This window comes from Borostomias antarcticus (assembly GCF_949987555.1).
Source record: "Borostomias antarcticus genome assembly, chromosome: 1".
NCBI classification, from domain to species: domain Eukaryota; kingdom Metazoa; phylum Chordata; class Actinopteri; order Stomiiformes; family Stomiidae; genus Borostomias; species Borostomias antarcticus.
This window is the reverse complement of record NC_140234.1, coordinates 50573696-50599599: the sequence shown is the minus strand read 5'-3', so window position 1 is coordinate 50599599 and position 25904 is coordinate 50573696. Positions and strand designations below refer to the sequence as shown.

The 25904-nt window shown below is 42.6% G+C and overlaps 1 protein-coding gene across 1 annotated transcript in view; it reads left to right on the top strand.

The window, feature by feature from the left end:
- The window catches only part of LOC311313419 (calcium-binding protein 8-like), a gene marked incomplete at both ends in the record, with an annotated part of 107718 nt that extends 83230 nt beyond the window's left edge, over positions 1 to 24488 (top strand). The window contains 2 exons of the mRNA XM_084443544.1: positions 17649 to 17805; positions 24361 to 24488. Of these exons, the coding sequence (XP_084299670.1) occupies positions 17649 to 17805; positions 24361 to 24488 (285 nt within the window). The remainder of the gene's footprint in view (positions 1 to 17648; positions 17806 to 24360) is intronic.
- Positions 24489 to 25904: the final 1416 nt, after the last annotated feature.

The following is a 25904-nucleotide window of genomic DNA, read 5'->3' as shown; positions in this document are numbered from 1 at the left end:
TCCAGAGAGCGCTGGAGGTCGCAGGCAGATGATGCCATCAGGACCACATCATCTGCAAATAGCAGCGTCGCGATCCCCAGCTCACCGAACTGCTAACCCACCTCCCCACGGCTACGCTCGATATCCTGTCCATGAAAATCACAAACAGGATTGGTGACAAAGCGCAGCCCTGGCGGAGGCAAACCCCACCGGAAAGGAAGACGACTTACTGCCGAGGACATGGACACAGCTCTCGCTCTGGGTGTACAAGGATTGGATGGCCCTAAGTAGGGACCCCCTCACCCCATATTCCCGCATAACCCTCCACAAGACCTCTCGGGGGACCCGGCTGTAAGCCTTCTCCAAGTCCACAAAACACAGGTAGACAGGTTGGGCAAACCCCCAAGCCCCCTCCAAGATCCTTGCAAGAGTGAAGAGCTGGTCGGTGGTTCCACGACCAGGACAAAATCTGCATTGTTCCTCTTCGATCTGAGGTTCAACTATTGTATTCATCTGTATTATAGTTCTTACTATAATACATATGAATTCAGCTCAAAGTGCTTTACAACAGAGCATTTCAATTAAAGATGTGAAATGTAATGATGCAATGATCAGGCTTGTCTTCATTCGTAGACTATGGGAGAAATACACTGTGAGCCCTGCCTACTAAATCTGCTCAAAGATTTCCAACGGGATTTCCCTGTGAAATACTGCAATGGTGAAATGCCGCGTGATGGATAATTTCTAGCTACTCCCAACTGTAGTCGGCAGCGGGCTCTCCTACGGAGTCAGTCTGTGGGAATTACTCAGATTCCTACCTCTTTTCTCATACTTGGTCACCCCTGAAGGTCTCTCACTGAGGTCGGGTATGAAAACAGTCTGAGAGGAAGGCACAGACACAGAGAAAGGAAAATTGAACTTTTTCATCTGCCAGAGGAGAGCTGAATTAATCTGTCCTTTGGCACTGCAGTCATTCCCTCATAAATGAAACAGAGACACTCTCTTAATGTCCCCTAGTGATGGCATCACTGGGAAGTGAGCGTGGAGGTTACATGAAGGTCAGGTAAACACAATGAGGACCCCTAAGAGAGAGGAAACAAAACCAGTTACACGTTGGGCAGCAGATGCCGCTGGATGTTGGATCTTCTGCCTGTGCAGGATGGCTTATTTCATTTTCATTTTATTTATTTGAACAGGGACAGTACACATTAATCAACCACAGGGGTCATTGTGTCAGTCTTAGCAAAAAAGCTAAATTTCAACTGCAGTCCCTGAGGCCAGATGTAATAAGCCATCGCTAAATGGAAAAAGGTTATAGTTAAAAACATAGCACACACTATACAGCCTCACCTACGCTGACACATTGGGTTCTTCCTTCAAGGTAGGACTTCATCAGTGCCAGTGACTCAGTTGAGAAGTTGAAATGTGCCATTTTCTGAATCAGGACACTGTGATTAACAGTGTCCAAAGCCTTTCTGAGGTCAAGAAATACTGCTCCTACTACTCCCCCTTTATCCAATTTAAGCTTCATGTTTTCAAGGAGAAAGCAGTTTGCTGTGTCCGTGGAGTGCTTAGCTCTAAAACCAAACTACATGGGATGTAGCTGGTAAGGTGAGTTGTTAAGCTGTACAATAAGCTGCTCTGCAAGACATTTCTCAGCTATTTTGGAGACAGCTGGGAGGATACTGATGGGCCGATAGTTGGTGAGATCGGTCGTATCACCTGATTTAAAGATGGGTGTTACTATGGCATGTCATCGGTTTCTCTGTAGCCCAGACAGTTCTCTTTGTGGCACTTCTAATCCATATTTGCAACATCTGTTTCAGACTGTTGCATACTGTACTGTATGTTCAGTAACATACTAGTGTATGCTCCATATGCTACTTCCTCCTGTAAAGGCCTGGAACAAGCAGCCTTTACAGTGTGTGTGGTAAATCTGACTGTGTATTGACTTTGGCAATATCAGGTCCTTTGGGGATTGAAAGGTTTAGAAATACTCAGTGTTTGTCAAATGTTTTGTGCTGAGAAGGTGGTAACAATGAGGAGTGTCTACCTTAGCTACAGTATATCCATCAGCATAACGTTACATCTATCAGTAGGCTTTGACTTGTATTGTCCTTAATGGTGCAATCACACCTCTGGTGTCAAATGTTGTGGTGCAGTCGCTCGACCAGGGCATGCACATACTGTACTATACTCTATTCTCAGTTGGCAGAACTTAGAAAAAGCAGTGCATAGTGATGCTATGCTGCTACTGTGAGAGTGTCATGTCATGCCTTACAGAATCACTGATTTATTAGCCTTATCCAGCTTGTAATCTTGCGAGCTTCATAATGTGGCCACAAGCCTAGAAGAATATGTCTCTCCCAGCTGAGAGCACTTAACTGTAATCTATACTCACATGCCCTGGCTGCATGGACCCCATTTCATTAAAGGAAGAAGCGAATTTGTTCCCCCAAGTAAACATAATTCTTCCATTGATACTTACTGCCGATTAGTGAATGATGACATTGAGAGAATATACAAGAAAAGAAAATATACATCATATCACAATTTATCTAAGGCTGAACATTGATTGATTGAAACCTTTATTTATACTCAGGTGAGCTCTGAACATGAACATGATGCTTTGAAGGGTCTACAAAATGATAAGACAATAATAATCAAAAGTGCAGACAAAGGAGGAGCTGTTGTGGTCCAGAACATCAGTGATTACAGAGCTAAAATTGAGAGACAATTGTCAAATGAACATTATTACCGAAAACTGAAGGGTGATCCAACAAAAACATTCAAAAGGAAGTGAAGGAATTCCTAGAGGGAGCACTGGATAACGGGATCATCACTAGAAAGAACTTTGATTTCTTATATGCAAAATCACCCATTATTCCTCTTCTATACACACTACATACACTGCATAAGTCCATTGAGTGTCCTCCTGGAAGACCTGTTGTGGCAGGAATAAATTATATTACTGCCCCTCTTTCAACCTTTGTTGATCACTATTTTAAGCCATTGGTTTTTGAACTGCCAACCTTTGTTAAAGACACTAATGATGTACTACAGTCACTGAGAAGTATTGAAAATGTGCCTGAGTCTACCATACTTTGTACCCTAGATGTAGAAAGCCTCTATACAAATATATCACACCAGGGGGGACTAGAAGCACTGAACTCCTTCCTAAATGGGAAAGCAGAAACAAAAATACATTTTAATACATTTTTACTTGAGGCAGCTGAAATAGTAAATAAATAAATAAAAATTAAAAATTATTTTAGCGTTGGTAGAGATTTTTACTTGAAGATTAAGGGAACTGCAATGGGAACCACAATGGCACCCAACTACGCAAACCTGTAGGTAAGCAGCCAGGGCATTCGGGAGCTTGAGCGTCTGATGCAACTGACGTAGGCTTTTCAGCAATGCTTTTGCAATTTATTTTCAGCTGTTTAGCATTCAGCTGTTTAAATGTTATTTTCTCTAGTAATATGTTTTTATTTTTTGTATTTATGTACACTGGTTTCATTTCAGCTCAGTGTAGAGAAATGCACTTTAAGATAAACACCTTACTGTGCGCGTCTATGACGACACTGTTGACACCATGTATCCGTGACATGCCCGCCCCGCAACACTAGTAGTATCGTGGGGGCCTACCACCTCTCCTGAAAAAAATCCTAGGGGAAACACTGTGTTTGATCATTAGGCTATACCGTAGTAGCAGAGTAATTGTAGTAATAGTACTACTAGTCTAGTAGTAAGCTAGTTGTAGCAAACCAGATCTGTTATTTTGAATATGGCTATCATGTGTTTTTGAATGTGGCTATCCTCATGCTATGCTACTGTAGTGATTTTTGTGGAATTGTGGAGCCATATTTGGACAATTCTTTTCCATTGACCTGTGTATTAAAAGGGCTTCATCTTGTCAGTGAAGCCCTTTGAAACAAGTGTGATAGTAGGGGCTATCTATAAACAAATTGAGCGTGAGAAAGCATACAGTAGATTGAATTTCAAGATCAACACAAAACAGTTTGTCCACACTTGCATTGGTATACTTGATCTGTCCATGACACTTACTCCGCTCTATAGGGGTTTTCATGAATGGTAGATTTGCATCATATGCATATTGAACAGACTGCCAGGATGTTGATGGGTGGTGTCCGACTGATTGTGGTGGGCCGGTCTGAGCCACATGGCAGGGCCAAATTTTTGTCCCAGTCCAGCCCTGCTCCCAGGTATAAAACCTGTTTGATTGGGATCTATGATTTTAGCTATCACCACTTCTAAGCGTTGCGACAACAGCTTAGTAAGGATTTTATAATCACAGCACAGAAGGCTGATGGGGCGAGAGGATCCACAGTCCAGAGGGTCCCTATCTTTCTTCAGTAGGACTGATATGGTTGCCTGGGTCTTAGTGGGAGGCAACTCCCTTGTAGTAATAATTTCACTTCACAATAAGGACAGGAAAGGAGCTACTGTATCTTGGATGCAATTGATTTATAAAATTCCATAGGGAACCCATCAGGGCCGCAAGATTACTTTTCGCAACCCAGTTTAGCAAGAACACCATAGAGTTTAGGGTTAAGGTTAGGGTGAGAGTCAGGTATAGGGTTAGGGTTGGGGTTGGGGTTAGGGTTAAGGTTAGGGGTTAGGGTCTTCCTTATCCCAAAACTCAATGGTGCTATCGCTAAACTGGGTTGTGAAACGTGTAGACGCATCAGGGCCTGGTGCCTTCCCACCCTGCATGGAGCTTATTGCTTGGATTATTTCTTCATTCGTTATGGGAGCATCTAGGTTGGTTTGGTCCTCGGTCTCAGTTTTAGTTAAGTTCAGACGATTTAGGAGTGCCTGAATGTCAGTTGTACTTGATGAAGTTTTTGATGTGTAAAGTTTAGCATAGTATGTTTTGAATTGGTCATTTATAGTTTGGGGATGTGTAGAGCAGTCCCGTCTCCAAGGGCGGGCATTTGGGGGCCAGGCCCGCCCACTGAATCAGCTGGGCCCGCCCTGAACGAAACGCGAAAGACGTACTAAAATCTCTGTGATGACGGGATGACCCCGGGCTATTCTGCATCTGATTGGCTTACCCTGATATACTTTAACCAATCGAACTGACCACTAAAACCTGACCAATCTCAACCAAGGAAGGCACCATATTAGCCAATCCCAGGCAGAGTAGGGCAGATCATTCATTCCGTGCCGCGCGGTTATTTTTGGTAATGTTAACGACATACTAGTGCAAAAACTTGCATACATGGGATGAATTATTAGTGGATGTCAGAAGATTCAGAAGTAGGCTAGTGGTGATTGCTCCTTGGCTTAGGCTACCCATACAAATACAAATAAAACTTCATTTGTGCGCTTTCTTTCAGTGAAAGAAGGCACGAAAATCGACTTTCAGACTGTCTGTCTTAAATGCGTCTTGTATTCTGCCATATCGCTTCATTTTCATCCGTGTTTAGCATTTTGGTAGTGCTCCGTTGCCCCCTACAGTCCTCATGAAAATACAGTCCACGTTACGGTCCGTTGACCGGTCTTACTAGCTCGTTATTCACTTAATATTGTAGGCTAGGTAAAATGATGCAACAACTTGACTGTCCCGTCATTCACATCACCTATTGGTCAATCACGTTACCCACTTTAGCTATATAGCTACTGGCAGCATCAATGAACATTGAAAACGGAGATCTTGAGTAGGCTATTTGTTGAAAATTGATTACAAAATGAAGTGGATTAAACGAGTTTGGGTTACGATATAAGGTAGGTCTTTTGTGATTAATTACCAGTTGTTATGGCTGTGCGTTTTGCTTTGCCTAGATTTAATCGGCACTCGAGAGCGTTAACTTTGCTTCCTGGAGCGGTGGGCTAAGGCCTAGTAGGCTAGTAGCCTAGTAGCCTAAACACTGATTAGTGAGGGAGTAGGCTGTGCCCTAAGGGGGTGTATTTTATCGTTCTGTCTTTCCTCTTCGTGGTGCTTGGCCATTGTTGTCATATAATGGCTCTGTAGTTTATTTAGTGTGTCCCTAAAAGCTTGGTTGTTTCTGTATGTTTTTTGCATATAAAAATGCCACTGCTCAGCGCCCTTCTGGTGCTGTGAAACCTCCCATCAGGGCATGCTTTGAAAGCGCATCCCTCCCAAAATTGTGCAGGGCTTGCTTCGCTGGTCCTGACTTACCCGGTTCTAGGACCCACCAGACGCCAGGGCTTAGTTGTCTTGATAAAAACATTTTTGTAATTACAATCGTTTTTAACGTGTTTTAACTTTACCAAGACAATTATCCACCCAGGGTTTAGGTTCTCAGGTCACCCCACCTATCTGGAGAGGAGAGTTGGCTGGTTAAGTTACTCGTCAAATAAGGCTGAATATGCTAGTTTCATAAGCTGCAATTTTCTTTTGGGGAAAACTTGTTTATTTGTTTGCACAACAGGGATGCCCTTTTGCATGTACAGTACTTTGAATCACTTATGATGGACATGATAGGTTAAGTGTTATTTTTATTTAAAAAGGTTTAACAAAAATGTTTTTGCATATTCTCCATATAACAGCAATCAACTTATTTTGACAGTTTTGATGAATTCTGAGCAGTGAGGAGACATTCCAAAGATATGGTAATGGTAAGGTAGGTAGACAGACAGACAGACAGACAGATAGATAGATAGATAGATAGATAGATAGATAGATAGATAGATAGATATAGACTTATGTCAAAAACACACAGCGGTAGGTGTCGGTGAGAACTTAGAATAACAATGAGAAATGAGATATCCCTCTAAATCTGGCTGAAAAACAACTTAAAACGGGCTTAAAAGCACCTAAACAATTTGTGTGTGCCCCCCCTAACATATTGAATGCCCCCCCTGGCATTTTATTCTGGAAACGGGTCTGGTGTAGAGGTTGAGCTAGGTGAAGTGCAGATTTCAGAGATTGCACTGTGGGCTACTGCTTGTCTGAGCTGATGAATAATTTCCCTGCCCTTTCACCATGTTCATAATAAGTTTGCTTCCTTTTGAGTACCAACCACTCTGTCTGACTTATGGAGAGATTATCAAATTCTGTTCCTAATGGTAGTCGTTCCTTATACAGTTCGGGTTTAAAGTCGTGGGCTAGCCTGTTATCTATGTCAAGTATCTGCTGGGTCAGGTCTGTAAGACGCTTAGTTCGTCCTCTTTTTCTGTGAGCTGTCATGTAAAATAATTTGCTATATCCTTGGTCCAAATCTAAGTCCAAAATGATTCTACGTCCAGTATAATTCTAAGTCAAAAATAGTTCTATAGTCTAAGTCAAAATAATTCTAAGTCCTAACAAATAAAGGCACTTGAAGAAATCAGAGTCCAATGTAGCAGGTCTTTATTGCTCCTTCAATGAAAACAGCATCAAAAAACCGGTTGGTCCACGGGGGGCCCCCTCGTCGATACAACAACTCTTGTCCTTTGTGCAATGTCTTATATAGCCTGCCGTAATCCCCACCTCTTTCTTGACCACAACCCACTTTCCAAACCTCATCCCTACTTTGGCACAAATCCAATGGTGTCTAATATGCCGACTCAGCACCAACCTATGCCCAAATATGTCCCTTTAGTACACCATTATTTCCGGCAAAGGGGGGGAAATAGGGAGAAAGTTGGGAACCCTATCGGTACATGGGCAATTGTAGACTTTTTTTGTAGTCAAGACTTAAGTGCCAGCAACAATGAATTCAATCTTTTGACAGATCAGGGGGGGGAAGAGGAGAAAATTGGGAAATTAACAGGAAGAAATCGGAGTATCTAAGGGGTCAGGGAGAGCAGACTATTCCAGCAGGCTCAAAGTTCACACATCAGTATTCTACTTCTGCAAAAAATAAAACATTGTCTTGTAGCCTATGGACTTATCAGGTGCATCTTTTTTCATATTTGCTGATGCTAATGAATTGTAAATCTAATAATAATATTTCACTTGATAACCTCAGATAAGATTCTACGTTAGCCTACGTGACTTATCTTGTGCATATTGGTAGCCTATGTATTCATATTTGCAGATACATAGTAAAAAATAAAACAACTGTTTAGTCTAACACAGGGCTACACATAGACCAAATTTCCCTGGGCTATATGAGAGATGCAAATGAAATGTTCTCTTCTGATAGTTGTCTTGCTAGCCTACAGGACGTCTGGTGCATATTTTTGGTATTCATAGATGTTTATTCATTGCAATAATGCTTTTATGCTTAGTCTAAAATAGGTCTATATGATAGCCGTAAAATAGCTGGGCAATATGAGAGCTAAATCATGTCTTTTGCTGTCTGCTAGCAGACATATTGAAATTACATATGCGTGTAGAACATATTTCGATGACCAATACCAGTGTGATATGCTTTTGGAGAAATACCTTCACACTACTCAATATAGTCTCTCGGCTACAACCGAACAAATTATCAGAATTTGTGTTTTGTGACACGTTGATGTCGTTACCACATTTTAGCTGGTTGAAAATATAGCAAAAACAAGTCTTAGACGTTCTGACCAAATATCACGAGATTTAATCTAGAAATCAATATTGAAAACACATTTTGTGCACACTGGGAGGAGTCACGCAAAAAAAACAGCAAGTGGATAATAATGTTGGATGAACTTAAACTGTATTCAATGTTAAGCCTACAGTTTCTCCCAAAAAATAATTTTCAAATCATAACCCATACAAGAGTAGACACTTCAAATAATATTCTCTATTCAAAAAAAGTAACTAAAAGCTAAAAGTTAAAAAGCCTTTTGAGAGATGCTGCTATACGCATCCAATATATAGTCCTTATAATCAGTTTATTGTATGTCCTTCATCCATTCCCTCACATTATAGCTCCTGTAATATGACGAGAGCTATTCAATCAATCAATCAATCAAACAAAGCTTTATTTGTATAGCGCATTTCATACCCAGAGGCAACACAATGCGCTTTACAGAGAACAAGGGAGGTGGGCAGACGTCCCACCCCTACATATTCCAGAGGGAAGCAAAAAAACAGTATCACCCGGGGCAGGGCTGGACTGGGACAAAAAATCGGCCCTGGCATTTTTGGCCCAGACCGGCCCACCACAATCGGTCGGACACCACCCACCAGTACGAAATCCTTGCGGCCCCTTTAAATATGCAATACCACCGTACTATTTCCCCAAACCACTACAAAGATGAGTAAGTTCCGTGGACAAGTGTACCAGTGCAAATGGACGAGTGTACTCACTCACTCTTGACTCCCTGGTGGTCAGACGTGGCCGTGGAGTACACAATCTCCATACTCAAGTAACAGTTACAGTAGAAGTACAAGAAATTGTCAAAGAAAAAGCTCTGATAGAAGTCAAAGTATAATTTCAAATAATTTATTAAATTATTATTATTATTATTCAAATGTAAGTATAGAAATATATGTACAAAGTATACAAGTAACTCAAAATGTTGCCTGTGAACTCCACTGGGCTGAAAAGATCTCCTCCTCAAACAAGGCAACCTTTAAAAGAGTGAGAGGGAGAGACAAAGAGAGAAAGGTGAGAATGATAATTGATGGAGTTAAATGATCACAGTACTGGTCCAGTATCTTCAATTGAGAACAATGTAGAGAGATAGTTGCATGTATTTGATACTTACTTAGTAATAAAGGCTGCATGACCCTCTGGATACCCTCAACAATAATGGCATCTCCTGAGAGAGAGAGAGAGAGAGAGAGAGAGAGAGAGAGAGAGAAAGAGAGAGATAGAGAGAGAGGGGGGGAGAGAGAGAGAGAGAGAGGGAGAGATGAGACATGATCAATGATAAGTCATACATGATTAAATGACAGATTCAGATGATCAGAGTTGCATGAATTGTAGGCCTATACTTACTTACTGGAAAAAGGCTGCATGGACCTCTGAATACCCTCATCAACAATGGCATCCTGAGTGAGAAAGAGGGAGGAAGAGAGATGAGACACGATAAGTGAGATAAACTATAGATTCAGATAGTAACAATATCTTCTAGAAAATGTAAGCAGTTGCATAGATTGTAAACTCACTACTTACATAAAAAAGGATGCCTGTGAAGTCCACTCCAGTTAAAAGCAAAGTGCTTCTTTTCAAACAAATGAGGGCAACCTTTGATAGAGAGGGAGAAAAGGGGAGACAGAGAGAAAGGTGAGACTGAGACATTATAATTGATTGAGTTGATCACAGTACTGGTAATTACATGATCATAATATCTTTATCTTTACTGGAAAAGGCTGCATGACCCTCTGGATACCCTCAACAATAATATCCTGACAGAGAGGGGGGGGGGGGTGAGAGAGAGATGAGACATGATCAATGATCATTTTTAAATTATAAATGATTAAATGACAGATTCTAGAAAATATAAAAACATAGTTGCATGTATTGTATACTTACTTAGTGGAAAAGGCTGCATGGCCCTCTGAATACCCTCATCAACAATGGACAATGAACCACACAAGTTAGGGCCGGGCATCGTTTGAGAGACAGGGGAGGGGGGGTAATAATGAGTCACACGATCACACCATCTTCAGTCTAAAAAGCTGCTACATTATTATGAATAATTTTATAATAATAACAACAATTTCATATCAACTTACTATGAGTTTCCTCAGTAGCTCACTCTTCTCTGACACTTTGTCAATGACAGTGTCTGTGTCCAATTTGCTCTTATTATTATTTAGCATGTTATCTTGGTCTCACATGTGATCCTCAATCAATATTATAGTGTGTGCATAACAGTAGCAATGTACTAGAAGGGTCCAAAACGAACTTTTTTAACCTAGCCCCTTAGTAACAGTCCTGAAAGGAGCTAGGCTTACCAGTCAACTGGCTGGTAAATTATCCATTACCAATAGATTTTTAGCAGCCAGCCATTGGCTAGTAAATGGCTAGGGTTAATTTTGGACCATGGCCACACACAGCTAACGTTAGCCTGCTCCTCTTTTTCTTCGAAGATATAACGTTAAGTAGCCCAGCAGCAGCAACACTGCTAGGCTAGGCCAGAATAGATAACGTTCGTAATAGCGCTAGTGCTAATTGCCAAGCTAACGTGCTAACGTTAGCACTACTAGTACTGACGTTATCTGGCTGGCCTAGACAAACAGTGTTAACGCTAGCTAGCTCAAACGTAGCTAGCTACGACCCGGTTTGCTTGGCAGGGAGGTGGGTAGCTAGATAATGCTAGCTAGCTGTACCTAGCTAATGCTAGCTGGCGCTAGCCAGCAGATAGCCGTCACCCATATTCATATTTAGCTATAGCTTTTTTAGCTTTCAGCTATATTTCCTTACCGTTTCAACTACACACTCCTCCTGCTCACTCTGTCCTTCCTCGGCCCTGTCATGTCTCTGTCCCTCCTCGGCCCTGTCATGTCTCTGTCCCTCCTCGGCCCTGTCATGTCTCTGTCCCTCCTCGGCTTCCCTGTCCCCCCCTCGGCCACCATGGCCACCAGCCACCTCTCCTTCAAGTTCGTGTTCAACATGGTGTTCTGAGGCGTTGAAGCTGCCCCTGGCGAAAACATATCAGTAAGTTTTGCACATGTTGCAGCATCCGCCTCAAGACTTTTAATCTTTTTAGCTCGTAATTTCTCTGCGCCCCCCTTGCGCTTTGGTTTACTATACTTGTCCTTATCCATCTTTCTCCATCCACTGACTTTTGGCTCTCTAACGGCCCACGCAAATGACACCTGAAACTAACAGAGGGAGGGGTGGGGCCTACATATGATTGGGCCAGCCCAGTGTCAGTATAGAAAATGGACCAATGGGCCGCTGTCCCTGCTCTATGGGCCGTTCGTTAGCCCCCAAAGATCGGCCCACAAGTAGGTCCGGCCCACCGGGCATTTGCCCGGTACGCCACATGGCCAGTCCAGCCCTGACCCGGGGGCCAGATAAGTGAGCTGTAAAAAATTATTCCCTGACCCCTCTCAACAAGGCGATCGAGCAAGCAACTGAAGTATGTTTGTCTACCGGCTAAGAACATTTATAAAGCAATAAATAACATTAAATTACATTTTCAGAGTAAGAGAGGCTAATAACATCATAGGAGAGACATGCCAAACACTGGTGTATGTCTGTGTGTGCGTGAATGTGCCTGGGCCCAGATAGAGGCAGGAGTCAGGGGTAGGGTCGGGGTAGGAAAAGGATACGGACCCGGGTTAGGGTGAGGGGAAGGGGATCTAAGCCCAGGACTGGTGTATGTCTGTGTGTGTGTGTGTGAGTGTGCCTGGGTCCAGGTAGAGGCAGGGGTCAGGGGTAGGGTGGGGGTAGGAAAAGGATACGGACCCGGGTTAGGGTGAGGGGGTACTGGGCCCAGGCCTAAAGCCGGAAGTGGACTGGTGTATGTCTGTGTGTACGTGTGTGTGTGTTAACTAATTGCTACGACATCCACAGCAGACACAGGGGTATCTATCGGACTCAGGGTGGTCTTCTGGTGACAGTGGGGCATCCACTGGACCTGGTTAGAAGATAGAAGGGAGAGAGAGAGGCACTAGGGAGAGGGGAGGCAGAACAGGGTTAGTAGCACACAGAGCCATATATAGAGCAATAAATTACGTAAAATTATATTTTCAGAGCAAGAAAGGCTAAGAGCATCATGGGAGAGGTGTGGCAAATACTGATGTGTGTCTGTGTGTGTGTGTGTGTGCGTGCCTGGGCCCAGATAGAGGCAGGGGTTGGGGTAGGGTGGGGGTAGGAAAAGGATACGGACCCGGGTTAGGGTGAGGGGATCTGAGCCCAGGACTGGTGTATGTCTGTGTGTGTGTGAGCGTGAGTGTGCCTGGGTCCAGGTAGAGGCAGGGGTTGGGGTAGGGTGGGGTAGGAAAAGGATACGGACCCGGGTTAGGGTGAGGGGGAGGTATTGAATGGGTTTATGTTAGCAATCCTGGTCTGTAATCATTGAACAAAAGCCTAGGAATTGTTTTGTTTGTGTGTGTGCCAATGATCAAAAATTCAAATAGGAATTTGATATGGGGTTTTGGATTACTGGAAAACAATGAAAAGAGGAAGATGGGAGGCCCGTCTGTGGATGACCCAATGATGTGGTGAACCATGTAAAATGGCAGGCCTTATCTAGGCCTATGGAATGCTGCGCTGCACTCGAGGATGAAGTTGGGTGAATGGATGGATACAATTTTGTCTTCTTGGTAAAGTTGATTTAGCTCGAAAACATGAAAGAATAAAACAAAAAATGCAGCAACACAAAGTAGATGAGATGGTGGTTGGGAAGCAAAGGGAACTGTTTAAATTAATGGCAATATACCTGGCTTAGTTCATGGAGTTTACAACCATTCATCTCACAACATAAATAAATAAGGTGAACAGTTAGGTGATAATATTGTTATCACAGCAGCGCAGATTGAGATTGAACAATTAGAGATTAAAATAAAAGTAGGCCATCTTTTTGGATTCGTCACAAAAAAATAGATTATTTTAAAAACAGGGAATGCACCACCAGACAGGGAACATAAACGGGGATGGAAATGTGTTTGTTGGGGATGGAAATGTATTTTGTGTAGCCATGAACATCCGCACTAGTGTAATCCAGGCCTAAGGCTGAGGCCCACTCTTTTGCACTTGCTGAGTGAGTGACAGGAGAGCAGAGCAGACAAGGGGTCTCATCCCAAGCTTATATTTTACAATTTACTTTTTATTTGATGAAAGTGGGTGCTGATATGAGAAAATGAATATATAGACTAAGTAGAATTCAATGATTATTTCATTGTATGGTCTACATCCAATATACAAGTAGCCATATGTTGGGTAAAATTGATGAGTAATTGATGAGAAATTGATGTTTTAGCTCCTCAATAACAAGATACAAGATATCCTAATAATAAAAACAGTTCACTGCAGTACAGTAGCAGTGCAGTAAGAATGTGGTGTGTGCCAAGTTATCATTAAAGGTGTCCTATTATGCTAATTTTCAACAATTTAATATAAGTCGTTGGGTTCCCCAAAACATGTCGTTGAGTATTTTTGCTGAAAATACCACTCAGCATAAGCATTCTAGCATGCCTGTATACTCCTCCATTGACCACGAGATCAGATTGAGCAGATTGAGCGTTTTTTCATATGCAAATGAGCTCAGCTAAGAGCTAGTTGGCAGGCTAGAGAACGAGGGCTGTTGACGGCACTATGCTGCCTCAAATAAAGCTGGCTAGCCTGGACCATCCACACTTGATGCCCCTGTGACAAATTTTATTGTCCTCTCTCTCTCCTTGACTAAACGATAGCGTTATTGCCCACGTTATTATCTCCACGGTTGCATGCCATTACCTCTAGCTACATTTGCTAGCTATACTCCACCAGGCTATATGACACCATTCGACTACAAACAATAAAAGCTAGATTATGTAGGTCGAGGGAAATCCAATGATGTCCACTTCTTAACATTTGATCATTTTTAATGACCGCTCGATGAACTAGAAGTCTACCAATTTCATTTAATTTACGTTACTCTAACATGATGAGATGAGCATCCGGGTTGAGTCAAAAGGGGAGTTTGTTCGTTTTAGGTAGCTAGCGTTAGTACTATATGCAAACAAACACACTGCATAATTACTTACAGTGTCTGCATAATTTCCATGGACAGTTGGTATTGCTTGATCATTCAGAAAGAGTATTTGAAAATCCTGCATATACTGACCTAGGTATAACCTGTAAATGTCTCCTGTCATAATGTTGTAATGTCTTACTGTCTTATGTCTTAAGTTATGTCTTGATGTCTGAGAGTGCCGGGCATAGTGCATTTCATTGTATTTTATAATACACATGACAATAAAAGCCTTGAACTTGAATTTGAACTAGGTTGGAAAAGTAATCGGCCAAAAAATACATACAAGAACAGAGCATTTTCGGTGCAAAGACATTATGCTAGCTAGCGAGGTCCCCGAACATGACGTAGAATGACACGGAAGATTTGAATGGCTTGAAGGGACTGTTTTCATTTCGGCTGACCAAAACAAAATGACTGGGTTGTTTCACTTCATACTTTGTGTGTTAGTACTGTAGGCCCATCAGAGACTCAAATGTAGATGCAAAAACAATGACAATGTTAGCTTTGCAAACGTGGACCCCTCTAAGTTAATGATAAATACTTCTTCAAGAAAAAAGATTGTCGGTATCGGATCTGTATTGGCAGATATCCAAATTCTGGTATTGGATTCAGATCAGAACTGAAAAAAGTGGATCGTGCATCTCTAACGGATGTGATATGTGCCGAGAACGACAGTTTGAGTTGGCATCACCACTGTGTTGTCAATGGTGGTGGCTAGGTCGCGATGTGGGCAGCCCTTCCCCGGGAGGAACAGCAGCTCAGTCTTGTCCGGGGGTGAGGTGGTGTGTCGCCATCCACTCTGGGATGTCAGACAAGCATGCAGCTGTAAGTGCCTCCACTTGTGTGTCAGAAGGGGGAAATGACAGGACCAGCTGGGTGTCATCGGCATAGCAGTGATAGGAGAAGCCATGCGAGCGAATGACAACCTAGATATGTAGAGGCAAAAAGAAGAGGACCCAGGACAGGCCCTTGTGGAACCCCTGTAGTCAGACTATATGGTTCCGACCCATAGTCTGACTCCATGTCACCTAGTAGGAGTGACTAGGTAAGTAGGATGCAAGCAAGGAGAGTACAGAGCCTGTGATGCCTATCTCCTCGAGGGTGGAGAAGAGGATTTGGTGGTCTAGGGGCCCAAGAGGTTGTTCTGGTGGCAGTTGGTTAAAGCACGTTCAAGTGTTTTTAATTGAAAGGATACCGGCAGGAAACCGGTCAGTCGTTTTTAATGTCAGAGGGGTCAAGTGGGGTCAAGTGATTTTCAGGAGGGGGGTGACTTTGGCAGCCTTGGAAGCAGAGGGAAAGCATCCTGATACAAGAGATGTGTTGATGGGCGCAATAGACTGAAGGAGGGAGGAGGGGATAGGGTCTAGGGAGAACTTGAATTAGTGTTCCATCACCTCCATTATCTTAAGGCTGATTTAGAGTGTCTTTTCTATTGAGCTTGATTGTGCTTTGCTGGAACAAACACTCAAGAAATCATAAGCAAATCAAAAACATTCCTCTCTAGGGCTGCCTTAGAGCAGCCATTCTCAACCAGAGGCAGTGGAAGCCTACTGCCAAATAGTTAGGAAAAAATAAAGTTTGGTAATTTACTAAGCTAGTTATTTTTATGTCTAACACACTCTAGTGTACTCAAGAATTAACATATAAATAAAGAATGCCAAATTAATGCATAATTTATGCATAATTTCAATGATCAATTACATCTGAATATCACCACACCAACCACAGCCGTTGGTGTTGAGACCTTTTTTTTGTCATGTACCTGTATTTGGGAAGGTGGTAATTCTGAATTTTTGTAACAATCAAAAGTAGCCCTTAAGTTACAAAAGGTTGAGAACCCCTGCCTTAGAGTAATTGATAATACTTGTGCTTGGCAATTCCATTCCTATTTAATGTCGCACACATAGCTCCAAACAAACCTTTGTGAAAGTCAAGCAGTCAAATTAACTAGGCGTGAAAGTAGCCTACTCTCAAAGAATTATTACGTTTGCGAATTCATAAATGTGGTTTTATAAATGACATCCTTGCTGGTTAACAGTGATTGAACTTCATACTTTTGTAATTTTTTATGTAGCAAAACTTTTTTGCACTTGAATAAGCTTAAAGGATGTATTTGACTTTGCAAATTGTCTAGCTTTGGCTTGGGCCTCTGGCATGTAATGTGCTGTTGTATTGGATTGCTTTTATAATAAGATTAAAATGCTGCAGCCATTCATCACCATCCAAAGTGAAATCAATCACTCTCAGACCATAATTCTGGTCACTTCTGGGACATTCATTAGTGTAAATGTTGAGTGGGCATGCATAAGAAGCACTGAAATTAATGTCATTGTAGATTTCTGTGTCTCAAGACTGATTTGGACAGATTTTTACAAATTTGGCAAACACATAGATTTTATGGCATCTAGGTAGATATAATAAGAGCTGGTATTTTTTTGTCTTTGTTTTGTTTGTTTGTTTTTTGTATGTATTGTTATATGTATGATGATGGTTATTATTATTTTCCTTATGTCTTTTCTGTACTGTTATCGTTATAGTGTTTGAATGAATGTGCGGGTGCGAAGCAATTATGGGTGTAGGGTGGTTTAGTGTGCGTATCGGGAGGGTGAGTGTTGATGCTTCGGTGGGAGCGTCTGTGGCTGTATGGATTGGGGGGGCAGAGAACAAACTGATTTCCAATTGATTAATTTACTAATTTTCATTATTATTTCCCTTAGCATGGGGAGGGAAGGGGGGGAGAAAAGGGGGTCAAAAATGTGCATGTTTGATTTGTTAGACATTGATTTACTTTGTCGAAACATGTCATTGTAAAATGTAATGTTATGATTAATAACACAATAAAAATAAAGACTGATTTGGGCACCAGTGTGAATATGCTATGTTTACGTTTGAAGTACTGTAACCTACAAAACATGTGACTCTCAGAGGCAAGCAAGTAGGCCTATTCCATCTTCAGAGATTAATAGAGTTATTTCTGCCCCACCATATGTTAAAAAGTATAGTATCTGTCTGCCTGTATCCCTCTGAGTCTATTTCGGAGGCTGACAAAGTTACTTATTCGCGTGCTTGAGCGGAAGAAGAAAACTTTTCCTCACATCAATTCCTTCCTCACCCCCACCCCCCTGCACCCCTTACAGTTTGACATGCAGCGCATCACACTGGAGGAGCTTAAGCACATCCTGTTCCACGCCTTCCGGGACCACCTGACGATGAAGGATATCGAGAACATCATCATCAACGAGGAGGAGAGTCTCAATGACAACTCTGGGAACTGCCAGGCAGAGTTTGAGGGAGGTGAGTGGAGTATCAGACTGAAGTGGTCTCTGTGTAGAGAAAGAGGGAAAAAGTGTGTGTGTACGAGAGAGAGAAGGAGAGAGCTTATTGATTGAATGTGTTTGTGGGGCTTGAGGTCATGTGGTCTGGTAACCCATGCTGCATCACTGATGAAATATGAATAAAGATGGCTCTGCTGGATTAATCCACAGAGATGTATGCATATCATAGTTGCTGAGGGTGTCTTAATCTTTTTTTTACTTGGTTGGGTTTGGAGTTTTTAATATTTCTGTCTGCAAATTTAACCATGTATAATGTAAGCAAGAGCCAAAATGGACACCCAGAGGTTACCCAGAGGCCAGAGGTCTTTTTTTAATCTCACGCTGTGGCAGATACACCTTGTGACACTGGCTTTCTAGACGGTGTGACTCAAAGAGCCACAATGTTTCAATTTACAGCGGTGCGTGTGGCTACAGCAGGGTTGAGAATGGATTGGAAGGTGTTTTATCGGGGTATTGAGGTGGACTGAGATTACGATGTGTCCTTTATGGGATGTGTCACCCGCTCTCCTATTGGCTATGTGTATGCTTGTGCCTAGGGCTGTCACACATCAGTGACACATCCTGCTGTATCATCCCCAAGGTCTTTGAGAGGCACATGTGCAATAGCGGAAGACTTGAATGTGTTCAGCCATGCAGAAATCAATACCTGAGTATCGAACATGATCCATCATGTTACTGTACATACTGGCCCTTAATACTGATGTGATACATCACGTTAGATTGTTGGACGATATGCTCTGTCACATAGCAGCTACACTGAGAAAAATAAAGATGATACATGATACTGCCACATGATGTAGCCCATAGCCTAAACAGTACCACTTGATTTCCCTGTAGAACACATTTATTGTATCGATATGTATTTATCACACAAAAAACTATTTGTGTTGTTGTAAATATAAAGAGCAACAAACTGTCCCATGTCACAATTTATTTGGCCCATGGAACATGGATTTCCTCTTTCTGTGGAGATGCAACAGCTACAGATTGTGGAGAGTGAGCTTCCATATTAAATCTGCCGGCAGCCCGTTTCAGGAATGCATGTTCATGGAATGTTCAGTGATTGTCCATGTTCTATTTGTCAACAGTTGCTCTGAGCCATGAATATGAAATCAGAATTTGAGAGATCAGGTGCGACATTGGCCTTGGCTGGTTATGAGTCTGAGATATATATTTGCAGATGGCTATTGTGTGTGTGTGTGTGTGTGTGTGCGTGCGTGCGTGCGTCTGTGTGTGTGCGTGCACATGCGTGTGTGCATGAATTTATTTGTACATGGCATGCCTTTCTGTGTGCATTTTGCCGATATCAGTATAGTGAGTATCGCGCTATCATGTGTTTGTCTGCATGTGTGTGTGTGTGCGTGCCTGTGTCTTTGGTTGTATGCCCATGTGTATGTGTGCATGCCTTGTGGTGTTTACACATAATGTATGTACCATCAGGGGTGCCAGCAGGCTCCGCTGGGCAGTGCCATGACCACTCGCTCCCCTCACTTCCTCTCTTACAGCCCACCTCAGTACCAGCAGCAGAACAGATGTCCCCAGCACTGACACCATGCTCAACGCCAGGGAGCTATGCATGAATTATATATCACTGAATCTCACAGCACCTGAGTGTACTGTTGCTTATATACTAGTGGAGTCAGTTACTGTACCAGGACACAGTGTTTTCTACTCTGTACACTGCATCCTTACATGTTGTGCAGATATTAGTGTGATTATTTTACTGTCAATGAGGGGAGCTCCGTTCATCTGGAAAATAAATGGGATGAAATACCTGGGAATCCATATTATATCGCCAATTACAAAGATTCTTAGTCTTAATGGCCCAGGTATCACCTAATCAATCAAGGATGATATTGATAGATGGATGGCTCTACCGTTGTCTTTATGGGGGAGAGCGGAGATATTAAAAATGAATGTTTTACCAAGGCTCATATTATAGCTTATCGCAATTGGGGATACTGTACTGTCTGAAATTAATTAATTGATGCAGTAGAGGTTCTGGTGCCTGCCCCACCCCCCCCCCCCATTTATGTTTGATGTTGTTATTGTTTTTATAGGGCTTGTGCTGTTTATATTGTCTTTGTGTCTGGTCCTATTTTGTTGTGGTGTTGTTATGTTAAGAGTATGTCCTGTATTGCATTGTCTGTGTTTGTATTGTGATTTATGTTTCTTTAGAGGTGGGGGCGACTCAGGGTGCGGGTATCTTACACGTGTTCACCAAAGCCCGCTCCACAGGGGAGGGTCTGGGTATGGGAGCTGAACATGCAGCAACCCGGACCCTTCACTGTCGGGGTGGGTGTAGGTGGGCACGTGTGAGTGGTTGAGTGCCTGCATCCACGAGTTGCTCTCAACTTACTTTATTTTTATTTTTTTTAAAGAGTATGTCCATGTCCATTGTTGTGGAAAACTACGGAGCCCCTAAAGTGACATGGGGGGGAAAAAAAAATGATGGTGGAGGAAAAAAAATAAAAAAAACATGGGGGAAAAAAAACAATCATGGTGGAGAAAAAGAAAAAAAACAACATGGGGGAAAAAAAATGATGGTGGAGGAAAAAAAACAAAAAAAACATGGGGGAAAAAAAACAATCATGGTGGAGAAAAAGAAAAAAAACAACATGGGGGAAAAAAAATGATGGTGGAGAAAAAAAAAACATGGTTGAAAAATATATACTTAAGTCTCCCTATCTCCCTCCCCTGCCTCCCTGCCTCCCTTCCCCTGTCTCCTTTTCTCTCTCCCCCAGTCTCCTCTCCCTGTCTCCCTCCCCCTGTCTCCTTCTCTGCCTGTCTCCCTCCCCCTCCCTATCTCTCCCTCCCTCTCTCTCTGTCTCCCTCCTCCTCTCTCCCAATCTCCCTCTCCCTGTCTTTCTCTTTCGGGTCTCCCTCCCCCTCTCTCCCTCCCAGTCTCCCTCCCCTTGTCTCTGTGCCCGTCCAGTAACCCTGGGTGATGGTGATTGCTACACACGCCCTGGTCTGGTGTAGGCTAACCAGCGCACAATAACCATAGCCTACTACAGAAAGATAATAAAGGAGTAATAAGGACACAATACAGTTAGGCCTACTGCAATTAGGAGAAGTGGGCTTACTTTAACACAGAAGCAACCACATCAAAATAGACTAATTTTACACATTACACAGAGAAAATGCACAACCAAAATAGGATTTATTGTTAATATTTTCGAGACCCCCCAAAATTTCACAAATCATGTTTTCAGGGGTGCTCATGTCTCATTTAGCGCAGCCATAGCTCCCCTGACTCCCCGCACAGTAGTCTTACTGACACAGGTAGAAACAGAGAGTTAAGGCTATAGGGTCAGGGCTGAACCAACAGACAGAAACAAGATCCCTCTCTGAATTATTGAGGGGTAAATGTTGTGCTTAACCATAGCTAAACAGTGTCAGTGGTCCCTGCTCTGACCTGGAAGTAGCCTACACCTGGAAGTAGGCTACATTTCAAAGTTGATGGGTAAATGTTGATGAGTAAGTTTTGCGAGATCTCGCAAAAGGTTTTGCGAGATCTCGCAAAAACTATTGCGAGATCTCGCAAAAACTATTGCGAGATCTCGCAAAACCTTTTGCGAGATCTCGCAAAACTTACTCATCAACATTTACCCATCAACTTTGAAATGTACAGATGACAAGAACCCCCCAACCCTGTCATTAAGAACCTCTGAAGCAACTGCACCATGAATAAAGCCAGGCTGGATAAAACAAACACAATCAACAAGTCAGTTATTTTCAATATATAGGCCAGTACCGTCTTTCTGGGGACCTTTATTTTTAAACAACCGCCAAACCGGAGGTCCGTCCGCTAGCTACCTAACAGTTAGCTCGCTAGCTGTTATTCAATGATAAATGACGTCAAGCACTGACCAGACTGATGATTCAGATGATCAGAATGATTATATTACTTATGTTTTAGCTTGCTAGCTAAATAATATGAACTAGCTACTGGCAGTAGCTAGCAAAATCTCTGTATCCAGAGATTCGAGCTAGCCTGCTCGACGTGAAGTCACGTTAGCCAGAAGCTAGCTTGTAGCTAGCCACTAGCCAAAACCGTAACATGCAAGGTAACATAACACACCTAGACTAGATACAAAGCCCAAAACGGACAATAATAAAGGCATTTCTATGGAAATTAGTCATGTCGAGGTCCAATTGGTTATTAGACAGTTAACTCAACGTTAGTGTACCTTACGGCGGTGGCTTGTTCTTCTGACTCATGCAATGCTCCAGCCTGAAAGCGATATAAACATGCAAATACTAGTGTTACGCTAGATAACCATTATGGCTAGGTATGTAGAAAAACACAGAGCACAAAACGGATAAAGCCTACCGTTTGCAGCAGGCAAACATGTTTCCTCATACTTCCCAGCAGGAAGACAAAAATGATACTGTGTTTATTCTCTTTCCACGACGATCATGTGAACGGTTGTGGAAGTTCATAACACCAGTGACTTCCCCCCCTTCTGTGAAATCAACGTTCAGTGATGATTCATTCATTCATTCCATTCATCATTCAAGTGAATGATAGCTAAACTCAGTGGTCTTGCAGTACATTTGTAGGTACATTTCAATGTTGATGGGTAAATGTTGATGAGTAAGTTTTGCGAGATCTCGCAATAGTTTTTGCGAGATCTCGTAATAGTTTTTGCGAGATCTCGCAAAACTTACTCATCAACATTTACCCATCAACTTTGAAATGTAGCCTACTTCCAGGTGTAGGCTACTTCCAGGTCAGAGCAGGGACCACTGACACTGTTTAGCTATGGTTAAGCACAACATTTACCCCTCAATAATTCAGAGAGGGATCTTGTTTCTGTCTGTTGGTTCAGCCCTGACCCTATAGCCTTAACTCTCTGTGTCTGTTTCTACCTGTGTCAGTAAGACTACTGTGCGGGGAGTCGGGGGGTCTCGAAAATATTAACAATAAATCCTATTTTGGTTGTGCATTTTATTAATTTGCTATATCATCATCATCATCATGTGTAATGTGTAAAATTAGTCTATTTTGATGTGGTTGCTTCTGTGTTAAAGTAAGCCAACTTCTCCTAATTGCAGTAGGCCTAACTGTATTGTGTCCTTATTATTTATTTATTATCTTTCTGTAGTAGGCTATGGTTATTGTGCGCTGGTTAGCCTACACCAGACCAGGGCGTGTGTAGCAATCACCATCACCCAGGGTTACTGGACGGGCACAGAGACAAGGGGAGGGAGACTGGGAGGGAAAGAGGGGGAGGGAGACCCGAAAGAGAAAGACAGGGAGAGGGAGATTGGGAGAGAGGGGGAGGGAGACAGAGAGAGAGGGAGGGAGAGATAGGGAGGGGGAGGGAGACAGGCAGAGAAGGAGACAGGGGGAGGGAGACTGGGGGAGAGAGAAAAGGAGACAGGGGAAGGGAGGCAGGGGAGGGAGATAGGGAGACTTAAGTATATATTTTTCAACATGTTTTTTTTTTTTTTTCTTCACCATAATTTTTTTTTTTTTCCCATGTCACTTTAGGGGCTCCGTAGAAAACAATAAAAGAAAATGTTTAAAAAGAAAAAATATATATACTGTCAATGAGATAGTTGAGTAGTTGATGAGTTACTTTGGTTAGTTTCCAGCTTCTCGCTCCAGAAATGGTTGAATTAGCATACCATTTCTATGACATACATCCTACTTTGCATGTGAGATTTTATGGGAAAACTGTCAAGAACACTGTCAAGACATTTTTCATCTATAAAGTGACATTACCAGTACTGACTGGATTGAACAACAAAAACAGAAAGAAGGGGCGAGTGACATTTAAAGTGGAGTCAGCAGCATGGTACCTGCAGGTCATTTGACCCTTCTCACTAAATTACCAAATCCTCTTAACCCACGTCGCCATTTCCAGTCCACCGATTGGCCAGCGGGGATGAGACTTGCTGACTTACCACTTTCACGGTGGAGAATGATTGAACTGGGAAATTATATAATGCGAGAAGGCTGGTTGGCAAGCTGTGCGTTTGTGTGTGTGTGTGTGTGTGTGTGTGTGTGTGTGTGTGTTTGCCTTGTGCAAAATAATGTATGTGATTTATACTGGATGTGCAACTGGATGTGCACCTAATGCACCCCATACCTATCTGTGTTAATTCTGAATATGAACCCAACAATACATTTCTATTCCTCACACACATCCCCTACTGTGGACACAATTAGAGCGTGTGACGTGGGTGGAGCCACAGCTGCTGGGATTGAGTCTCACTCAGCCACTCACTGCCCAACAACAGAGCTCATTTACCCAGCCTAAATCAGCTGCCAACTCCATTAGAGCCAAGGTGCTGGGGCTCCATCCACAGTCATTTGTCCCCAGTAACACTGATGAAAAAGACTCACCACTTTCCTTCAAGGCCCCTCTTTAATGCAGGATAACAAAAATGGGAAACGTGTTTTGTGCCAACTTTAAATGTTTTATAATCTCAACGTCTTTCTTACTGTTCCTCCCTCCCTTTCTTCTTTCTCTGCCTTCCTCCTTCTCTTTTCCTCTCTAAGTCCATTCTTCAAAGAAGAACCGGCAGACGTGTGTGAGGAAGAGTCTGATTTGCGCCTTCGCCATGGCCTTCATCATCAGTGTCATGCTAATTGCAGCTAATCAGATGTTACGAAATGGCATGGAGTAGCCACACCCACTGTGAGCGGGGGGATAAACACACCTGCATGTGCATGCCAATGGGTCAGGTAATATCCTGTTTAGTAGAAAAAAGAAGTACGGAAATGCCTCACTTAAGGTGACAAAAAAACAAGTTCTTTATGATTTATTTTCCGAGTGAGTGACACTCCCGATATCCAATGAGACTGAGAAGCCAGCATGAGGAGTCTGCAGGAGACTCCCCCACTTAACTCTGGCAAGGACATTCAAGGGCTGACTTTTGCATAATTCTGCTGTCTCTGTTCCTGAAACGCAATAACACCCCCAAGTACAGGAGTTCAGACTGTCGTCTCTTTACCCACCTAGAGTCAGAGTATCTGCAGATCGGTCTCCTGCAGAGAGTCTGATGAGCTAGCTTGAGCTGCAGTCCGGTTTGGGAGAGGGAACTAATTGGGCTCTTATTATAGTTTCCAGAGGGAAGGTGGATGCAGCATTCCGGTCACTAATTCAAAACAATAATCTGATCAGTTATTCTGTGTTCAAATGACTGACACACAACATAGAATTCCCATGTCTCCAGTCTCTATAAAATGTGTTTAATAATATGGCTGAGGTAAGAGCAGTCCTGAGGTATATGATGAGAAGCCTGGGCTTTGCTTTCTTACTTCCCCTTGCTCACATAGACATTTACTTGAGTGCCACAGAGCCCTTGCACTGTCTCATCAAAAACTAAGAAGGGTTTAGAATGAGGAAAGATGGAGACCTTTGACGTATATAGATTGTTGCACTGTGTATGCAAATAATGAATTTGGCCTTACTGATTTGGATTTGGACAGACTTATTCCAACACATGCACAAGCCTTGCTCATGACCCCTCTCTTGACATGTTTCTGAACTCCTGTATTGACTCATGGTAAATCATTAAAAACCACCTTCAGTTTTCTGAGGACTGCTTATAATATCTACTGCATGTGATCAAGTCAGCGTCTGTAAATAATGTAACCCACGTCTTGTCTACATGTTCTATGATGTACTACTGTATGTGCATGATTGTCAGTACACTCTGCTCAAACAGGTTCAGAGGTATGGGGCAGGAGCACTGCCAACCAGACAGAGGCAACTGCTGCACCACAACACACAATGGTAGAATGCTCTCTGGCTGTGTCTCCCCCAAACCCTCTGACCAAAGCCATAGAATTTAGCAGAGATGCGCTGAAGAACACAAATTTGTTTGTTTTTTGTCTGTTACACAATCAAATGAGAACACACATATTTTTCGGCAGGAACAGTCTATCAATGTTTATCAGTTTCATTATTTTTTCCACTAGACCTACACTTTCTATCCATCCCAATGAACTGATGGGGAGAATAACAACTCAGACTTGTGCAAGTTGCACAAGAGCTCCACTTAGGGGATATATTGAGAAAGGCTACTCTTCACAATGTA